The 18,993-nt window shown below is 43.6% G+C and overlaps 1 protein-coding gene across 2 annotated transcripts; it reads right to left on the bottom strand.

Moving 5' to 3' along the window:
* Positions 1-8,104: 8,104 nt before the first annotated feature.
* NDUFB2 (NADH:ubiquinone oxidoreductase subunit B2) lies at positions 8,105-16,272 on the bottom strand. Of its 2 annotated transcripts, none has more exons than XM_030308581.1 (4): positions 16,118-16,272; positions 10,966-11,110; positions 9,710-9,812; positions 8,105-8,186 (listed from the first exon to the last, which is right to left on the bottom strand). In XM_030308581.1, the coding sequence occupies exons 1-3, from the start codon at positions 16,213-16,215 to the stop codon at positions 9,738-9,740; spliced, it is 318 nt and encodes a 105-aa protein (XP_030164441.1). In that variant the 5' UTR covers positions 16,216-16,272; the 3' UTR covers positions 8,105-8,186; positions 9,710-9,737. The 2 variants fall into 2 exon arrangements, with proteins under 2 accessions (XP_030164441.1, XP_030164440.1); XM_030308580.1 differs by having other exon boundaries at positions 9,714-9,812; positions 16,118-16,271.
* Between the last annotated feature and the right edge of the window lie 2,721 nt (positions 16,273-18,993).

The following is an 18,993-nucleotide window of genomic DNA, read 5'->3' as shown; positions in this document are numbered from 1 at the left end:
AGCATGGAACTTTTATATAACAGAAACGTTTGACAGACATTTTAAGGAGTTGCTGTCGTTTGGGGTTGGAAATAATATATGCTGGGCAGCAGTCCCTTCTCAAGAGTGAGAAGGAGGATGCTAGTAACATAGAGGACGGAATTTGATTTTATCACTTTCCAGAGTACTGCCAACCTGAACAGGGATTTTTCAGAGTTTAAAATGTAAACTGGCCTCCCAGGACTTGTTTGCAAATTAAGTGGGGCTGTCCTGGTCATGCTGTTCGGGGTGCCACGGGGGGCCCCTCTACGAGGGGGCATTGGACCAGTTGGGGACGTGGCCGATGGCTGTGAACTGGACACACTCCATGGTGTGCATTTTGTGTCTTGTTTTCACTTCTTGCCACCCCCAGGAAAGGCACTGTACTGTCTCCAGCAGGTCCTCTAGATGTTTTACTAGGTTGTAAATGCCCATAGGCTGTTGTACTCTGGTACGTATGTACTATGATGCCCATGGGCTGTTGAGCCCCAAGGAGTGCAGTAGGATCTCTGCCTGATGTGTACATTGACCAGAGGAGAGGGAGACGGCCAGTGTATTGCTAGCTCTGATAAAATTGAAAATACTGGGAAGATTTTGTTTAATCAGCACACTAGAGAGTAAGCTTTGTTTTGTTGTTTTCAGATAACTTATTTTCACTTCTGTTTGGGTAAAGACATTGAAATTGAAATTGACTCCTAAATTTTGCCAGTGGCGGAAAGGGTAATTGATGGTTTCTATCAGGATTTTTAAGGTAGAGGAGGACAGAAACGTTAAGTCCCACAATCTTAAAGTAAGGCAGCAGTGCTTTATTTTAACACGCATCGGGATTGTTCGTCCTCACCTCAAAAAAGTGATTAGGTAGATCTTTAATTTCAACATCCACAACTTCAGCTGTTAATTTTTTAATCCTTTTTTATTTAATTTTTTTTTATCCTTTGACCCCTTCTACCCAACTGTTCATTTAGTTTTATTAATTACTAAATTAGTTTTATTAAAATGTTTAATTTTATTAAAATGTATAATTTTATTTAACAGAATTCTGTTCTAATTGTAGTGCATGGGGACACAGCCAGTGTATCCGTTTGTGTGTGTGTGTGTGTGTGTGTGTGTGTGTGTGTGTGTGTGAGATGGGTTTGTGTTTTAAGGATTCTATAGATCAAAGTGCTCTTGGAAAGCAGCCGAAATGTTTGTTCGTGTTAGTCCCGAACACAGGACTTGGGCAAGCATCTGCCGCTCTGGCGGGCTGGGCACATGGTCCGCCACGAGCAGCCGGCTGTCATCAGTCTGGGGAACTGGGCGGGAAATTCACCGAAGAGACGCGGCAGAGGGCTTCTGCTTACAGGGGCCGAGATGGGGTTAAAAGTTGCTTCAGTACCAGTTTTGTGTTGAAAATGATTCTGTGTTGCATTTGTGTGTTAAGCCTTTTTTAACCCACTTGGAGTTTGGTGGAAGAAACTTGAGACTAGCATAAGCAGCAAAGCTCACGGAGTAGGCACAGATGTAGAGAACATGGACCAAAATGGGAGGTGGGAGGGTGTGGGAGTAAGTCGGGGGCTAGGGAAAAATTGATGTGATGGTGGGAAATAAACTATAATTACCTGAAATAAAACGTAAGAGTGCAATAAGTGTGCTTTTTATTCTAAGCTGTGAACAGTTTTTTAAAAGAAATTATTCCTTCCTACTAACATTTGTGTATGTTCCATAGCTGATTAAAACCGGCTATGTAAACATATAATGCCTTTTTATTCATGTTAATTACCAACATAAGTGGCTAACCTTTATGTCTTATTTATCTTCATGTTCTAATAGTTTACATACAGGAGTGCGTATGCGTGCGTGTGCGTGTGTGTATGTGTATGTGTATGTGCTGTATTTCCCTCCATTTGGAAATGCATTCATTGGGTCCTCTGTTCTTCCTGTGGCCACGCCACAGGTTATGTTCTTGATTTGGCCTTCGTGATATTGCCTGATTTGAAGGACTCTATCACAGTGCTGTATTTTTGTGGTGTTCTCATTTGTTAGTTGTACACGCTGACCCTTTCCTCACTCAGCAGTAGCTTTCTTAGGAGCGTACAGCTGATGAGGGGACTGAATTTGACCATTCCTCGACATACGTCCCTTTGAATTCTAGTTCAGTACTTAGGATTGCTCTTTGGTTTAAACCAGGAAAAAGGAAATCACCCCGTTGTCATTCACTTCTTGGTTTGAGGACAATTCTTCTAGAAAGGAGAGGAAAGGGAAATCCTTCGTGTTTTAACTGCAGTGAATTAATGGCTCCTGGTTTACCACTCCAGACCTTACGGCGATTCACACACACATTCCTCTCTCTCTTGCTGCCAAAGGTTTGTTTGGCTTTAGTTCACTTCGGTTCCACTCAAGCATTGAAAAGGTTCTCATGGAGTCTGGGGTGTGCCCAGTGAAAAAAAATGGGGACTTTTAAATTGTCCACAGACCTCTTTATACCTGCTTTGCAAAAATTACAATGGAGTAACTATTTTTAAAGCTTATTTTTCAATTCATAAAAAAGACATTTATTTTCAGTCAAATGGATAATGTCTCCCTCTTGTCCCTCAATCCTCAGTGTTTGCTTGAATTTTTTTTTTTTTTTTTTTTTTTTTTTTAATCTTCCCCATACCCACTCCTTGATACTTTGGTTCTTTCCTGCTCAGGTCCCTTCATTTGTACTTTGGAGTTTTTCTCATGTAAATTTGTACAATGGAAAATATTGTTCAGTTTGGATAGAAAGCATGGAGAATTAAAAAAAAATAGCTGAAATTCAGATTGAAGAGATTTATTTCTGTGTAAAGTTATTTAAAAACTCTGTATTATATAAAAGGCAAAAAGTTCTATGTACTTGATGTGAATATGCGAATACTGCTATAATAAAGATTGACTGCATGGAGAAGTCTTTATCAAGACTCTTTTTCTAGCACTATCCCATCCAGTAACGTAAGTAGTTGGGGTTTTGACAGTACTTCCAGGCAATGCGGAGACCCGGAGATGTGCGTTTTGTTTCATACATGTCAATCCCTGCTTGGTGAGTAGAAGTTACTTGTATGAAAAATATTTTTAAAGTAAGTAGTCGCAATGAATGCCTGGTACATTGTACCGACTGCACTAGGGTGGTGGGGACAGCCTTTTGTCCAGTGTTGGTGTTGGTGGTGACCCTCAAGTATGTTACGGTGCTGTGAGCTGACTGCTGCCCTCCAGTGGCTCAGCTGAAGTGTGTGCAGTAACTGAGTCATTGAAGGAATCAGTCTGGAGAAGTTCCCCTTGAATTGTGTAGGTTTCCAATTTTTCTGACACAACTTCCAAAACATTTTGCGTAGGAACACAGAATGTACTCATAGACATGTATTTGAAACTATGCACTTGTGTTTTTTAAAAATGCTAGTTACCCCAAACAGTTCATTTTGTGCATGGTTTCACGACCTGAAGTCTGAATGACTCCTAGAATAACTTCAGGTGATGTCAGATAACTGGGCAGTTTCCAGAAGAGAAGTCAACCATTTTAAAACTTCACCTGGAAACCCTATGTCTGAGATTAATGTGAAGGAACAGAAATATCTTCAGGTTGGTACCTTATTTGAGGAATCTGGTTTGTTTTTCATGCCCCTCCAGCTAATCATAAAATTCTGTGGAGACCACTATTTTCTCTGAACTATAGCTTTCTCATCTTAAAAAAAAGAAAGTTCTGTAATACAGATATTATAGAAACTTTTTTTTTGAATTGCTTTTTTTAATGTTTATTTATTTTTGAGAGAGACAGAGACAGAATGAGAGTGGGTTTAGGGGCAGAGAGAGAGGGAGACACAGAATCCGAAGCAGGCTCTAGGCTCTGAGCTGTCAGCACAGAGCCCGATGCGGGCTTGAACTCACGAACTGTGAGATCATGACCTGAGCCGAAGTCGGACACTCAACCGACTGAGCCACCCAGGTGCCCCGAAACTTTTTTTTTTAGAAACTCATTTTAAAGTAAACTTCATAGAGGATTACAACAAAGTGATTGGGGCCTTATGTTTTAAGAACGTATTACTCTACTAGAAATTTTCCTTAAAACTTGGTCTAGAACGTGAACACTTTCATTATTGTGATAAAATTCTATCACAAAGCACTCTACCACACCAGTTTTGAGACTTTATCAGGGGCTGTGATAATTGGACCTGCTGTCTGGATTATGTAGTACTCCTAGGCTGATAAATGCCAGTGCAGAAGGAGCTCCTAAAGATAATTCTGGTCCAGGGGCGCCTGGGTGGCTCAGTCGCTTGAGCATCCAATTCTTGCTTTTGGCTCAGGTCATGATCTCAGTTCATGAGTTCAAGCCCAGCATCAGGCTCTGTGCTGACAGTGCAGAGCCTGCTTGAGATTCTCTCCTTCTCTCTGCCCCTGGAAAAAAGATATTCTGGTCCAGGTCCCCTCATTGTCAGATACTCAATAGGAATCCCCAAGGGTGACACAGCCAAGACTCCAGACTTTTGTTTTCAACATCAGCAGCATGCGCCATTTTCTACATGTATGTGTGTACGATTTTGTTATGGTTTAATAGCTGTAACAAAATTTGGACAGAAATGGGTGTTCACTCCGTGACAGTGAGTTTGTAGCGAGAAGTGGATGTTGTGCCAGGCATACTGCACTTGCCCCTGCTGTCTTTGCCAGTTGGTCAAGCCCCTGCTCAGGTACGTGACAAGAGGCGGAGGCCTGGCTGCTGGGATGGGCAGTTCCTGTTTCCCCGCACCATACGCTGTGGCCCCACTGGTGCTTTCTAGGAGGTGGCAGCGGCGGACAGCCAGGCCGACCTCCCACAGAACAGTTTTAGGGGCACACAGGACCCAGAGGACTTCTGTACCTTTCCGTAACATGCGTACAACCAGGGGTCCTTACACAGTATCTCCCTTGTGGTGTTTGTACTCAGGGTTCCATGGGAAACGTTATAAATTTGTGTTAAAATTTGACGCTCTCTGTTGCCATCAGTCATTTCTTCACCACCTGCCTTTCCTTTTGTGAAGGTCCATCTTTTCCCTCCATCTAGCAGGCCATACCCTAACACTCGGAGTATGCATATACGGGAATGTTTGACGAGTTACAGGAAAGTTTGAGGCTTTCCTATAAAATTGGACTGGGATTCAAGCGTCACCATAAACTTGGCTTGGACCCAGTGGTCTAGAAATAACAGTTGCTTACGTTTAGAGATTATTTCCTTCACAGCAGATGTGGTTCTAGAGGCTTCATGTGCTAACACATTTAATCTAATCCCTTTTACAAATGTGGAAGTTGAAGAAGAGATCAAATAAGGAATGCACCCAAAGTCACATCAAGTAAATGGTAAAGCAATGAGTCAGATCCAGCAAGTTTGACCCCAGACTGAATTCATGAAGCACTGTGCCAGTTTTTCAAATGGAGTCCCCTTCGTGGGTGGTAGAACCTGGCTCGGTTAACCATTTTAGAATAAGAGAAAGTAGTGTGTATCACAGCTAAGTACGGTGTCATAAAACTTTTGGATTATACACACAAGCATATATTCTAGGCCACCGTGTAAAATTAGCGAGTAGGTCATGATCAAAAAGGCTTACACAATGCTGTACTGACTCTCACAAGCTGACTTGGCCTAGAGCCAGGCTGGCGAGCCAGGATCTGAACCTCAGCTCTCAATTGTGTGAGCTTGGGCAAGTTACCAATCTATAGTTCAATGTCCTCGTCTATAAAATGTGGACTTAACATGTGCAAAGTGTTTGCCACATTGCCTGGCCCATAGTTAAGCCATAAGCTTTCTCTAACTATATAGCCATCACTCACATGTACGTCACGCTTTGGTACCTTCTCCTATTTTATTTTCCCATAAGCTGTACAGCTGCCCCCTGAACATGGGTTTGAACTATAATGGTTCACTTATACATGATTCTTTTTGATAAAGACAGTATAGTACTATAAATGTATTTTGTTTTTTTTTTTCCTCTAGCTTTACTGTAATACAGTATATAACACATATAATGTGCCAAACATGTTAATTGCCTGTTGCCAGTAAGGCTTCTAGTCAGCAGTAGGCCATTAAGTTCTGGGGGAGCCAAAAGTTACACCCGGACTTTCGACTCCACAGGGGTGGCACCCCAACCCCTGGGTGGTTCGAGTCAAATGTGATAGGGTGGAGGCTTTTTAAAGTTACCTTTAATTCAAATCAAGCAACTCTGATTTCTAAGGCAAAGAGGTTAATGGGATTATCTTGAGTTCAGGGTTACAGATGAGTACGGATCAATAAAACACTTTGTGAGGGGGAGGGAGGGGGCAGAGAGAAAAATTAGACCTAAAAAGTACAGAGAAGAGATGGCTTTTTATTTATTTATTTTTTTTTTTAACGTTTATTTTTGAGACAGAGACAGAGCATGAACGGGGGAGGGTCAGAGAGAGGGAGACACAGAATCTGAAACAGACTCCAGGCTCTGAGCTGTCAGCACAGAGCCCGACGCGGGGCTCGAACTCACGGAGCGCGAGATCGTGACCTGAGCCGAAGTCGGCCACTTAACCGACTGAGCCACCCAGGCGCCCCAAGAGATGGCTTTTTAAAGATCTTACAGACTTAACAGCTGAGACCATGCCCTCTTCTCCAGGTAAGTGAACACAAAACGAAAAGAAGTGTCGAGCAACAGGCTCTTGACTACTGGAGCTGGAGGGGGGAGGGGGAAACTGTTCCCCTTGCTTCAGCTTTGCTGCCTTTGTGCCTACTCCTGACACCTGAGGACCAAGGATCACTTCTGTTTAGAGCCTGCCAGAGGCTTCTCGCTGCCTGGAACATAAAATCCAAACCTGCAACCATGACCTGTTAACCTCATCTAGTCCCCTGGTCTCCTCACCTACTGGAGCCCCACCGGACTTTGTGCTCCTGAAACATAGTGACCTTAGTCCCACCCTAGACCTTGTTTCTTGCGACTGCTTGTCCCTGGAGCACTCTCCCCTTGAGACCCTCACACAGACGGTTTCTCCTACTTGTTCAGGTGCCTCCCACCCAAAAGATCAGTACCCACCTGTACCCACCTACTGATCTGTAGCACATCACCCAACATCATTTCCCTCGGGGCACTTAGTAAATCTCATGTAATCAATTTGTGTCTGTCTTCCCTTCCTAAAGTCTTTTAAGTTCCTTAAGAACCGGATCGTCTTGGGATGCCTAGGTGGCTCAGTCGGTTAAGCATCTGGCTCTTGGTTTCGGTTCGGGTCATGATCTCATGGTTTTGTGAGTTCAAGCCCCACATCAGGTTCTGTGCTGGCAGCGCAGACTCTGCTTGGGATTCTCTGTCTCCCTCTCTCTCTCTGCCCCTCCCCCACTCCTGCTCTCTCTATAAATAAAAAACCTTAAACATGAAAAAAAAAAAATCATCTTATCGGTCTTGTTCAGCAATGTATTGCCTACACTCCAGTGGTTAAAAACCTAAATTAAAAATATGAACAGTTATGTTTCTGGGCAAATCATTTAGCCATTCTATACTGCAGATTTTTATCTGTGGACAGAAGAAAATTCTGTCCTATCAGAACTGTGATGCTACAGAAAGTTGGAAGGTATTTCGAAACACATTTTAGGAAAAGCGGAATATCCTATTTCACCAGTATCTCCCATTCCTCCAGTCGTAAGAATTCCTAGTTAGACATGTATCTCAGGTCCACAAATGGCCACTAACACTGCCCAGCCCACAAGCGATAACATAAACACAAGAAATGGACCACATAAACCTCTCACCTCTGTATGTCGGGCAAGAAAACACCAGCAGTAGAGAAATGGCAAGAGTTTTCACGTTAACTGTCAACATACATAGGACTACAACATTCACTAGGAGGAGGGCGGTATCGCTCTGCAGTTAAGTGCAGGGCCAGGCCTAATGTCACTACTCATCAACGTGTGACCCTAAGGCAAAGTTACTTCATCTCCTTGAGCCTGAATTTCCTCACTGAGACGTGGAGCTAATGTCTGTCTATACCATGGGGTACCCCAGAGGATCCAGTGACGGGGCCTGTAACCAGTTAGGACAGCAGTTGGGAGCATAGGAAATAATCCATAGAGGGTGGCTGTCGTTATCAGAAACATCCATAACTCAGTTCCTCACTGTTGACCAAAACACTTTAATTTACAACTTTCAGGTACGATATGAAGTCCTCAATCGCTTGAAACTTTCGCCTGACTCCTGCAGGGAAACAAAAGTAGAAAGCTTTAAGTACTTTTATTTTCAATAATTCAAATCCATAACTTTTATTCAATTATTCAAGCATTCACTGAGCACCAATCATGAGAGTAGTCTTATAGAGTACCTTCTCAAAGGGTTTACAGTCTCATCTTTAAAATAAAATGTTAATGACTGTGTGAGAATACTGGGAAATCTGTAAGAAGAGGAGGTTTGTGCTGGCAGTCACGTTACCAAAGGGAAGGAGGGTCCTGCTAACAGGGACCCCTGATTTACGCACGGTAAATCCAGAGACACAAAACAAGCTGTGAGACAGTTTAACCACCTGCCCTTGGGGGACATTTTTTTCCTCTCCCTCTCCTCCCCACATACCCTAAAACTGCTGTAATTTTCATGTCAATAAGTTACTTTCTTTTCCTTAAAAAAATTTTTTTTAATGTTTATTTTTCAGAGCAAGACAGACAGGGTGCAAGCAGGGGACGGGCAGAGAGAGGGAGACACAGAATCTGAAGCAGGTTGCAGGCTCTCAGCTGTTAGCACAGAGCCCGACGCAAGGCTCAAACTCACATGAGATCATGACCTGAGCCAAAGCCGGGCACTTAACCAACTGAGCCACCCAGGTGCCCCTCAATAAGCTACTTCTAATTAAAATTATAATAGCAATACTAATAGTATGATGGAATGGGAACATTTTTCATTTAATGCTTCCTAGCATTTAAAATAATTCCTGAAAATAAATAAAACAATTTCCAAGGCCTTTTGAGTGCTGGCAATTATTAATGCAATGATTGATTTAAAAAACATGTTACATGAGAATGTCTTAACCCCTGAAGGTTCTAGGAGTAGAACCTTCCTTTCAAACTAAGAAAAACTCTGATTCCTAATTTGGAAAAATGAAAGGACCCTAACCTTTTACTGTTTGGGGTTAATCTCCACACAATTCCATATCGTAACACTTCTCATAAGCTGGAACTTTCTATACTTAAACACTCAGAGTAGAACATGGTATTTCTGCAACTACAAACATAACTGCAAGCTCCGTACCTGCCTTATCCACCACTATAATCCCCCTGTGGAGTTGATACTTTAGAAAAGTCTTTGATCAATAAATAGACAGGGGCGCCTGGGTGACTCAGGCAGTTAAGCGCTCAACTCATGTTTGGCTCAGGTCATGATCTCACATTCATGAGACGGAACCCTACAATGGGCTCCGTGCTGAGGGCAGAGCCTGCTTGGGATTCTCTCTCCCGCTCTCTGCCTCTCCTGCACTCTCTCTCAAACACTAAAAAAAAAAAAAAAAAAAGATGGCTAAATGGGACCCTAAATCATAACATGACTCAGGAAAAGAGAATTTCTTAAAACAAATATTGAAAAGGAAGAGGAGACAGCAAATATGAAAATACTAAAGGCAGAAGTCAGACACAATACAGTTAATTGCCCATCATGATTTTAGAAAGACCATCATAAAGTCAAAACATTTTTATCGACACAAGGCAAACAAGTTTCCAAAGGAATGTGGGGCATACCCACTTGTAAAGAGTTCAATCGACACTTTCAGTCTTCATCATCAGGGAGGATACCTAGTTCTTCATCTGTCCACTGGGAAGGATCTGGATATGGAAAGTGACCCTGGGGACAACCGTTCAAAAAAAGGTAAAGAATCTACATATATTCCATACGGTGAATTAAATTCAAAAGAAAAAAAATTTAAGGCTGTCCTATACACAGACCCTGACATACCACAGGAACAAATTCCACTACTTTACTATTTGCTCATCCGACTGTTCTTCAACCTGTTCAATATGAGCTGTGGCCTGAACTTCAAAGCCTACCCGTTTTGGAGCCACCAGCCCGAGCCAGCATTTCAGTACGCATCCATGATGGACGGTTGGGAGAAGGTACCCCACATCTCGACAATGCGTTAAAGCCCTGGTAAAATATAACGTCTCAAAGTGTCCTGTCAATCCTGCCGGGAGATCTGGAAGCCTCAGGTGGGCTCATTCATCTTCAGTCCCGACTCAGGGCATTTCTGGTGGCATCATCGTCTCAGGCCAAGCAGCCACATACAGGCCTGACAGCGGACCTACAGCAAGCTAGGGGTGTCCACGTGCTGCCAATTCAGATACCAAACAACTCCCTACAGGGGGACAAGAGCACAGAATTCTAAGGGAGATGGGACATGAATCAACCCGATGCATCAAAGATTTGTGTATGAAGATTTTTTTCCTATCTAGATCAACGAGCACAGATTTCAACGGCGGAAAGGTTTAATTTCCTGGAGAACAGAGTCCTGCAAAGGTGATAAAAACTCAGTTGAGGCTAGTAACATGTTAGAATGTTACCAGCAGCTAACTTCTCAAGACAAATTAGCCCACATCTCTCCCACCCTGATCTGGCTGCCCTGGGCCCCTGCACAGACTAGATGACATTGAGCATTTAAAGCAACTGAAGTCTGAAACTTAACCCACCAAGGAACCCCTGGTTCAGAAGGTAAAAGAATTAGTTTCTAGTCTTCCTTCCGAATATGACAACCTAACAGAAGCCGTAAGAGATGGATTACCAACCTGTACACCTGTGGGTAGAAAAGGTCAGAGATCATGTATTTCATTTGTCAATAGGATTCTGCATGTCCCCAAGGACAACATGGTAAAGGGATATATCCAGACAGCAAAACGGTCTACAGACAGGAAATGAAAAAGCTAAGCTATTGATATATTAGTAATAACAATCTAATTAATTATAATACTCTATTAATATATTAGAATTATTGTCCTGCACTTACCAGCACAGCATCCGAGTCATGCCAAAAACGCCAGAGAATCCAGAACCACATGGTCCCACTGAAGAACTCGGCCTGGACCACCTGGGACTTGGTCAGCTGGGGAAACTGCCTATACCGAGGCTCGATATGCACCCCGCCACCGGCACTATGACACAAAACAAAATGTTACGCCGCTTGGTGCCTCTTCAAAGTATGAAATCATCCAAAATTTTAAAGTTAAATCTAGAAACTGAATCTAACATTTGTTTTTGTTTTTTTTTTTTTTTAAGTTTTATTTATTTTGCAGAGAGAGAGAAAGCACACAAGCAGGGACAGGCAGACAGACAGAGAGAGACACAGAATCCAAAGCAGGCTCCAGGCTCCGAGCTGTCAGCACAGAGCCCGATGCGGAGCCTGACCCCACGAACCGTGAGATCATTACCTGAGCCGAAGCCAGACGCTTAACCGACTGAGCCACCCAGGTGCCCCTAAATCTAACATTTCTCATCTCCTCCATGAAACACAGGATGACAGACCTCCACAGTCCCTTGAAACTCATTTTTCATAAGCCTGCTTTTAAACTTGTTTGGCAGCAAAAAACTGGCCTGCGCTGATAAGATTATTATTTCCCTTTAGTGAATATTCATGTATTTTACAGCAGAAATATGAACGTGTTGATAATGGGATACCGGCTTCAAGTTTTAGTCCAGGGACGTGAACCTGCAGCAGTACGTCACTTAGCTGATCCAGTAAAACAAATGGGCAAATTAATTTTGTTCTGTTTAGCCATCTATTTCAAAGGCAAATTATGTCCTCTGCTCTATTACAGTCTTTATTAAAAGACCACTAGATGGGAATGACGACTCAGCAAATCCTTTTTTTTTTTTCTTCTCAGTTTATTTATTTTTTTTAGTAATCTTGACACCCAATGTGAGGCCGGAACTCATGACCCTAAAAAAATTTTTTAATACATAAAAGCAAATGTTTACTTTAAAAAAATAAATAATAAGCTAATACTTCTGAACAGAGGCAAAGAGCCTCAAAACAGTAAGTCCAAACAACTTTTTCTGGTTTTTGTTTTCATTTCAATATTGATAAACTGGGGGACACAATCCCTAAGGGCTGCAGTCTTTTTATTCAGTTAGATTTTAATTATTATAGGTGGACTCTAACGTAATATAATTTGTACTGAATGGTGTTATTGTGAAGATCTATTTAGCAGCTATACATATTCTATGATACAGAAGTTTAAAGAGAATTTCTGTATAAAATGTACAGTGTTCACAAATTTCATTTCAGGTAAGACTCAGCTTGTAAAACAATATTCTCTTCTGTGCAGCATAGAAATGAATAACTGTACCAAAACTGCACTAACATTTCTTCAAACTGGGCTGTAGATTTGAGAACATCACTAGATCTATGGTTCCTTATACATTCTTACCCACCACCCTTATTATCCTCTCCTACTCTTTTAATATTCATTTATGTTTTTGAAAGGGAGGGAAGGGGCAGAGAGAGTGACACAGAAGCTGAAGCAGGCTCCAGGCTGTCAGCAAAGAGCCCAACTGGGAGCTTCAAATTCACAAACCTTGAGATTATGATCTGAGCTGAAGTCGGACGCTTAACCGACTGAGCCACCCAGGTGCCCCTATCCTCTCCCTTTAATTGTTAAAGGTTATTAATAATCATCATTTATTGTTTACCATGTGCCAAACACCAAAGTAAGCATTTTATATGCACTATCATTTATTTTCATAACCCTATAGACAGAGCCTATGGTTACTAATATTCACAAATGAAAACACTGGGGGATTATTTGGTGGCAAAGCCCAAGCTCTTAAATACTGCCTACGAACAACATTAATAATTTTCTCATTTTATGAATCAAAGACACAGTTCTTAATTAGAATTCCCATCAGCACTGAAGAGATAAAGTTTCATTTTTATGTAAATATTTACCCAGTATATTACACATCTATTTGGAAGCCTCTACAGAAAATATTAATGGATGGCGTAAGAGGTGATTCCTATTTTTGCATATGTATTTAAATTTTTATTAACTTTTTTTTTTAAGTTTATTTATTTTGAGAGAAAGCGAGAGCATGAGCAGGGTAGGGGCAGAGGGAGAGAGAGAATCCCAAGTGGATAGCGTGGGGTTCTATCTCCCATAACGTGATCATGACCTGAACTGAAACCTAGGGTCTGATGCTTAACTGGCTGACCACTCAGGCACCCCTTAAGTTTTGGTTTAAATTCCAGTTAGTTAACATACAGAGTAATATTAGTTTCAGATGTATAATACAGAAATTCAACACTTCCATGCAACATCCAGTGCTCACCACAAGTGCCCTCCTCAATCCCCATCACCTAGGTCACCCATCCCCCCACCCACCTCCTGTCTGGTAACCATCAGTTTGTTCTCTAGGGTTAAGAGTCTGTTTCTTGGTCGCCTCTCTCTTTTTCCCTGCCTTTGCTCATTTGTTTTTCTTAAATTCCACATATGAATGAAATAATATGGTCTTTTTCTATGACTGAATTCACTTAGCATTACACTCTGGATCCACCCACGTTGTGGCAAATGGCAAGATTTCATTTTTTTATGGCTGAGTAATATAGATTTTTTGTTTGTTTGTTTTTATTTTTTTTTTTCAACGTTTATTTTATTTTTGGGACAGAGAGAGACAGAGCATGAACGGGGGAGGGGCAGAGAGAGAGAGAGACACAGAATCGGAAACAGGCTCCAGGCTCCGAGCCATCAGCCCAGAGCCTGACGCGGGGCTCGAACTCCCGGACCGCGAGATCGTGACCTGGCTGAAGTCGGACGCTTAACCGACTGCGCCACCCAGGCGCCCCAGTTTGTTTGTTTTTAAATAGTGACCACATATTACTTTTAAAAGGCACCCTCAAGGGGCGCCTGGGTGGCTCAGTCGGTTGGGCGGCTGACTTCAGCTCAGGTCATGATCTCACAGTTTGTGGGTTTGAGCCCCACGTCAGGCTCTGTGTTGGCAGCTCGGAGCCTGGAGTCTGCCTCGGATTCTGTGTCTCCCCCATCTCTCTGTTCCTCCCCTGCTTGTTCTGTCTCCAAAAAAATAAATAAACGTTAAAAAAAAAATAAAAAATAAAAGGCTCCCTCAAGCATCATTGCTTTACGACCTGAAGAATATATCACACTGTTTCTGTAATGCCATCATGTGCCAATTTTATTTAACAGTTATTTATTCAGGACCTATCTATGCATATAAATACTTCATTTTACAAACAAGCTATGGGGATGAGAATTCAATATATTGTAACAACAGGCTTTCTCTTTGATACGTTTTAGATACAAGGGCCCATTAGTTAAATTCATTAAAATAATATTTGAGAATTACAGTTCAAACTCACTACCAGGAACTCTCCACATTTCATTATTGCCACAGTGACCTGTTGTTTTAACTATGACTTGAAATAAGTGGGTCGTTGGGGCGCCTGGCTGGCTCAGTTGGTAGAGCACGCAGCTCTGGATCTCAGGGTCATGAATTTGAGTCCCACACTGGATGGAGAGAGCATTAAAAAAAAAAAAAAAAAGAGGGGCACATGGGTGGTTCAGGTCATGATCCCACGGTTCATGGATTTGAGCCCCATGTCCGGCTTTGTGCTGACAGCTTGCTCAGAGCCTGGAACCTACTTCGGATTCTGTCTCCCTCTCTCTCTGCCTTTCCCCTGCTCACGTTCTCTCTCTCCTTCAAAATAAACAAAATTTTTTTTTTTTTTTTTTTTTTTTTTTTTTTTTAAAGACAGGCACCTATGTAGCTCAGTGGGTTAAGCATGCAACTCCTGACTTCAGCTCAGGTCACGAACTCGCGGTTAGTTGAGATCGAACCCCTCATCGGGTTCTGCCCTGACAGTGCAGAGTCGGCTTGGGATTCTCTCTCCCTCTCTACCCCTCCCTTGCTCATGCTCTCTCTCTCAAAATAAGTAAATAAACAGTAAAAAGAAAGAAACAAACTTCCAAGGCCAAACAGCTAGACTGTGGCAGAGGTGAGATTTGAATTGAGGCAGTTTGAGGCCACAATCCTGCTTTTAACCACTACCTACCCTGCCTCTTGGAAAAATGTAGATGATGATCTAAGGGGCCTGGAACATCACCTGTAAAAATCGGCGTTCTACTTTCTGTCCTGCTCGTACTGAATCTCTGCACTACCAATTCATTTTTGGCAGATGTGCCCTCCCTTGGCATCCAGCACTATGATCTCCAGTTGAATTTTTGGGCTACCTCACGGGTGACTCCTCTATTGCTCATTCTCTTAATTCTGGTGTTGCGAGAGTGAACCCTAACACGAACTATGGGATTCGGAGATAATGTGTCAATCGATTCTGCCAAAGGGAACATTCTCATAGGGAATGTTGATAATGGAGGAGGCTATGCATGAGAACAGGGGCCTTATGGGAAATCTCTGTACCTACCATTCAATTCTGCTGTGAACACAAAACAGTTCTAAAAAATAAGATTTCTTTTTTTTTTTTTTTTTTTTATTCCTATATTGCCCAAGCATCCACTTTTGGCTCTCTTCTCACCCTTCGGCACTCTCCCTGGGTGATCGCCTCCACAACCTTAAGAGAATTCATCCTCCACCCTGAAGCCAGAGTAACTATTCAGAATGGAATTAAAATCTGGTTATGTGACATCTAATTAAAACCTCGCTGGGATCGCTATCGCCTCCGTTAGAAATCCTCCAGCCGCGCATGCGGACATTCCCTCCCTACGTCCCAAGGTCTCCCGAGGCACTTCGGACACTCCTTGCCTCGCACTTGACGCTTCAAAACACACCGTACAGGTTGTTTCCTCTGCCAGAACGCCCTCGCCTCCCCCAACTCCTGCTCTCGCTTCCAGATCAGCTCCAGCTTGCCTCCACGTTCAACTGAATTTCCCAAAGGCAGGCTCCCCTGGGGCAGGAGCGGCCTCCCGCACAGTGGAAAACCTGCCAAGCAAACAGTGCCCCGGCGCCCACTGCCCCCCGGTCTCCCTGGCCCCCACGTCACGGACCGGGACTCCAAGTCCCAGCATGCCTCGGGGCGGAGATCGCTGGAGAGACCCGGTCGGCCCAGGTGCTCGGGGTCAAGGTGAGGGCGTCCCGAAGACGGGCGCTTTCCGTTAGAAGCAGGCGGGGCCCCTCTCCCAGCCAACACTCACTGACGGACTCCAGTGCCTCCAGCCGCCCCGGAGCCGCGGCCTTTGAACAAGTGGTTTCCAACCCGAAAGAAAGGCGCCAACCGCTTCACAGCCGACATGCCAGCGCGCGTCCGGATCGCCGTTCCCAGGCCGCACCGCCTCTTACGTCACTTCCCCCGGCGCCCCGCCCCGTTACGTCATGACGTCGCCCCGCCCGTCTCCCAGAAGGTAGCGTTTGCCAGGGGAAAGGCCTTAGGAGTCTCCCGGCTTCAGGCTCAGCTTTAGGAGACCCTCTTTGCGCGCTTGTGCTGGGAAACCAACACTGAGTCTGCTCACTCGCTCCTCTCTGACTGCTCATCTACACGGTGTTTTCCCACCTCCATCCGCTCCTCTGCCTGTTCTTCCCTAGTTAACTGCCTTCTGGACCCCCCTTAAGGCTGCTAGACCCTTTCTGACGCAGAGGACCTGCCCAAAGCGAGTCCTTTGTGCTCTCCTCTCCTGCAAGAGGCTCACAACAGTTTTCTTTAAAGTCTTCGTTTTTTTATTGTTCTGCCACTTGATTACCAACCAGCAGCCAGTGGTGCGCAAATACCAGTACATGGACTGGTGGCATCAGAATCACCTAAGGAGCCCGATCCCAGATACTCTTCAGTCTGGAGCAAGGCCAAGGAATCTGCATGTTAGCGTGCCCTCCAGTTTATGCAGTGCTCTAATTCCCTGATCCTGAGCCAAGCCCTAGATTCTTGACTTTTGTCTCCTAATATTGCCTTCTGTTAAATCCTGGATGGACTCTAAGCTCCTCTAGACACCCACACCACCATCTCCCCTCAACCCTCCCAGAAATTCTTAGGGTCTTAACTTACCGGTTATGGTCTTCCTAAAAAGTTGCAAGTTTGATTAACTGATTTATTTTGTTAAGTTTATTTATTTGAGAGAGAGTGTGCTCACATGCGAGCGGGGGCGGGGAAGAGAGGGAGAGACAGAATCCCTAGCAAGCTCCATGCTGTCAGGGCAGGACCCAGCTGGGGCTTGATCTCCCCAGCCTGAGATCGTGACCTGAGCCAAAGTGAAGAGTCCATTGCTTAACCGACTGAGCCACCCAGGCACCCCCCACAAGGTTAACTTATAGACTTAGCCTGCCAGCCTCACACCTTGGAGATTTCTATTTGAAATGCATCGTTTGCTAAGCCCTGAAGACTTCACTCTCAGAGTCACAAGCATGAAGAAGAGGATACTTACGGAGAGAAATGCAGACCTAAATTTAGGGATTTCAGTGCATGAATATAACTGACATCCTTCCTGTGCCAAGATCTGGGTCTCCATGTGCCCTGTAACAGGAAACCTGTCTCCCTGGAGTTACACTCACATAAAGCTTGGGATTACTGAGTTGCCTTGTGACCTTCTGAGCAGACTATTAATTTAACCCCTGGCCCTGTAGAACTCTCTCCCCTGTTGTCCTGCCCTCCCAACTTGTAAGCTGGTGTATAGAGGAGAGAATCCACTATTTTCTGGATGAAAGTTGACTTTCCAGTTGATACACAAGAGCATGGCTTCCTCTGAGCCACTTACCCTTTCTAGTGACATGTATGACCACTAAGATATGAAGTTCATGAACTGGGAAGACAGAGCTTTCCATTCTTCCTTGGGAGCTCATTGCCCAAGCTACACAACTTCCCTGATCCCAGCAAAGAATGAATTTGTGATTGCAAGGCCAAGGGGCGGGGCGGGGGGGGGGGGGGGGGGGCACAGCTTAAACAAAAAAGAGCCAAAAGATCTGGAGTTCAAATAGAGTTAATAGGGTCAAATCGAGTTAATAGCTCTATTAGCTCCATTAAAGTCGAGTCACTTTACTTCTCTGAGTATCAGTGGCCCCATCTGAGTGCGAGTCTTCTAGAGTACCTAGCCCACCACATGTACTCAGGAAATGTTTATTCTTTGTTATTCTTTCCTTTCCTCCTAGCAAAAGCTATTCAGGGGAATTAAAATTCATCCACTCTTCCCATCTTTTTTGCTGAATTACTAACCAAGAAGTTTTAACTTCAATGCTTGCTTGTAATATTAAATAATTATAATAATGCTTGTAATAAAAATATTGTTTTATAGACCATTTGTAGGACCCTTAGCTTTAATGCCTTGCATTACAAATTCTGATTTTACTATAGTTTATGGTCCCAATCAGTAAAATATTTTGACTATGTAGCAGTGATGCCTATTTGTTTTCTAGACACGCTTTAAGAATTCCAAAGGGGCTGGGCGCCTGGGTGGCTCTGTCAGTTAGAGACAGACCCTAACTGACCTAACATACAGCATCTAACCCCAAATCAAGAACCTATTCCTTGGCTGGTAATAGAAAACAAAGCAAGGAAGCAAGGAAGGGAGAGAAAAAACAAAACAAACTTTTGTTCACACAACTTCATGTATCATTTCATTTCCTACGTTTAAAGGCTTGATCTCCCTTTCCCTAGAAGTCTTAGAAAGAAGAAAGGAACCCGTCTGTCCAGCGGTTTTAGTAACACAGAAATGAACCTTATTCTTTCTACTTTAGAAGGGATTGAGTTGTGGTCGCTCTTCAGGGGACAGCCACCATGCTGCTCCTTTATCCACTTACACCCAAGGAAGTAGCCTTTTCTCGGTAAGAAGACGACTTTAAAAATCAGATTTAGCGGGGCACCTGGGTGGCGCAGTCGGTTAAGCGTCCGACTTCAGCCAGGTCACGATCTCGCGGTCCGTGAGTTCGAGCCCCGCATCGGGCTCTGGGCTGATGGCTCAGAGCCTGGAGCCTGTTTCCGATTCTGTGTCTCCCTCTCTCTCTGCCCCTCCCCCGTTCATGCTCTGTCTCTCTCTGTCCCAAAAATAAATAAACGTTGAAAAAAAAAAAAATCAGATTTAGCATTTTT

The sequence above is a fragment of the Lynx canadensis genome, chromosome A2, assembly GCF_007474595.2.
Source record: "Lynx canadensis isolate LIC74 chromosome A2, mLynCan4.pri.v2, whole genome shotgun sequence".
NCBI lineage: Eukaryota > Metazoa > Chordata > Mammalia > Carnivora > Felidae > Lynx > Lynx canadensis.
Note: the sequence above shows the minus strand (reverse complement) of the source record. Positions and strands in the feature narration are given on the sequence as shown.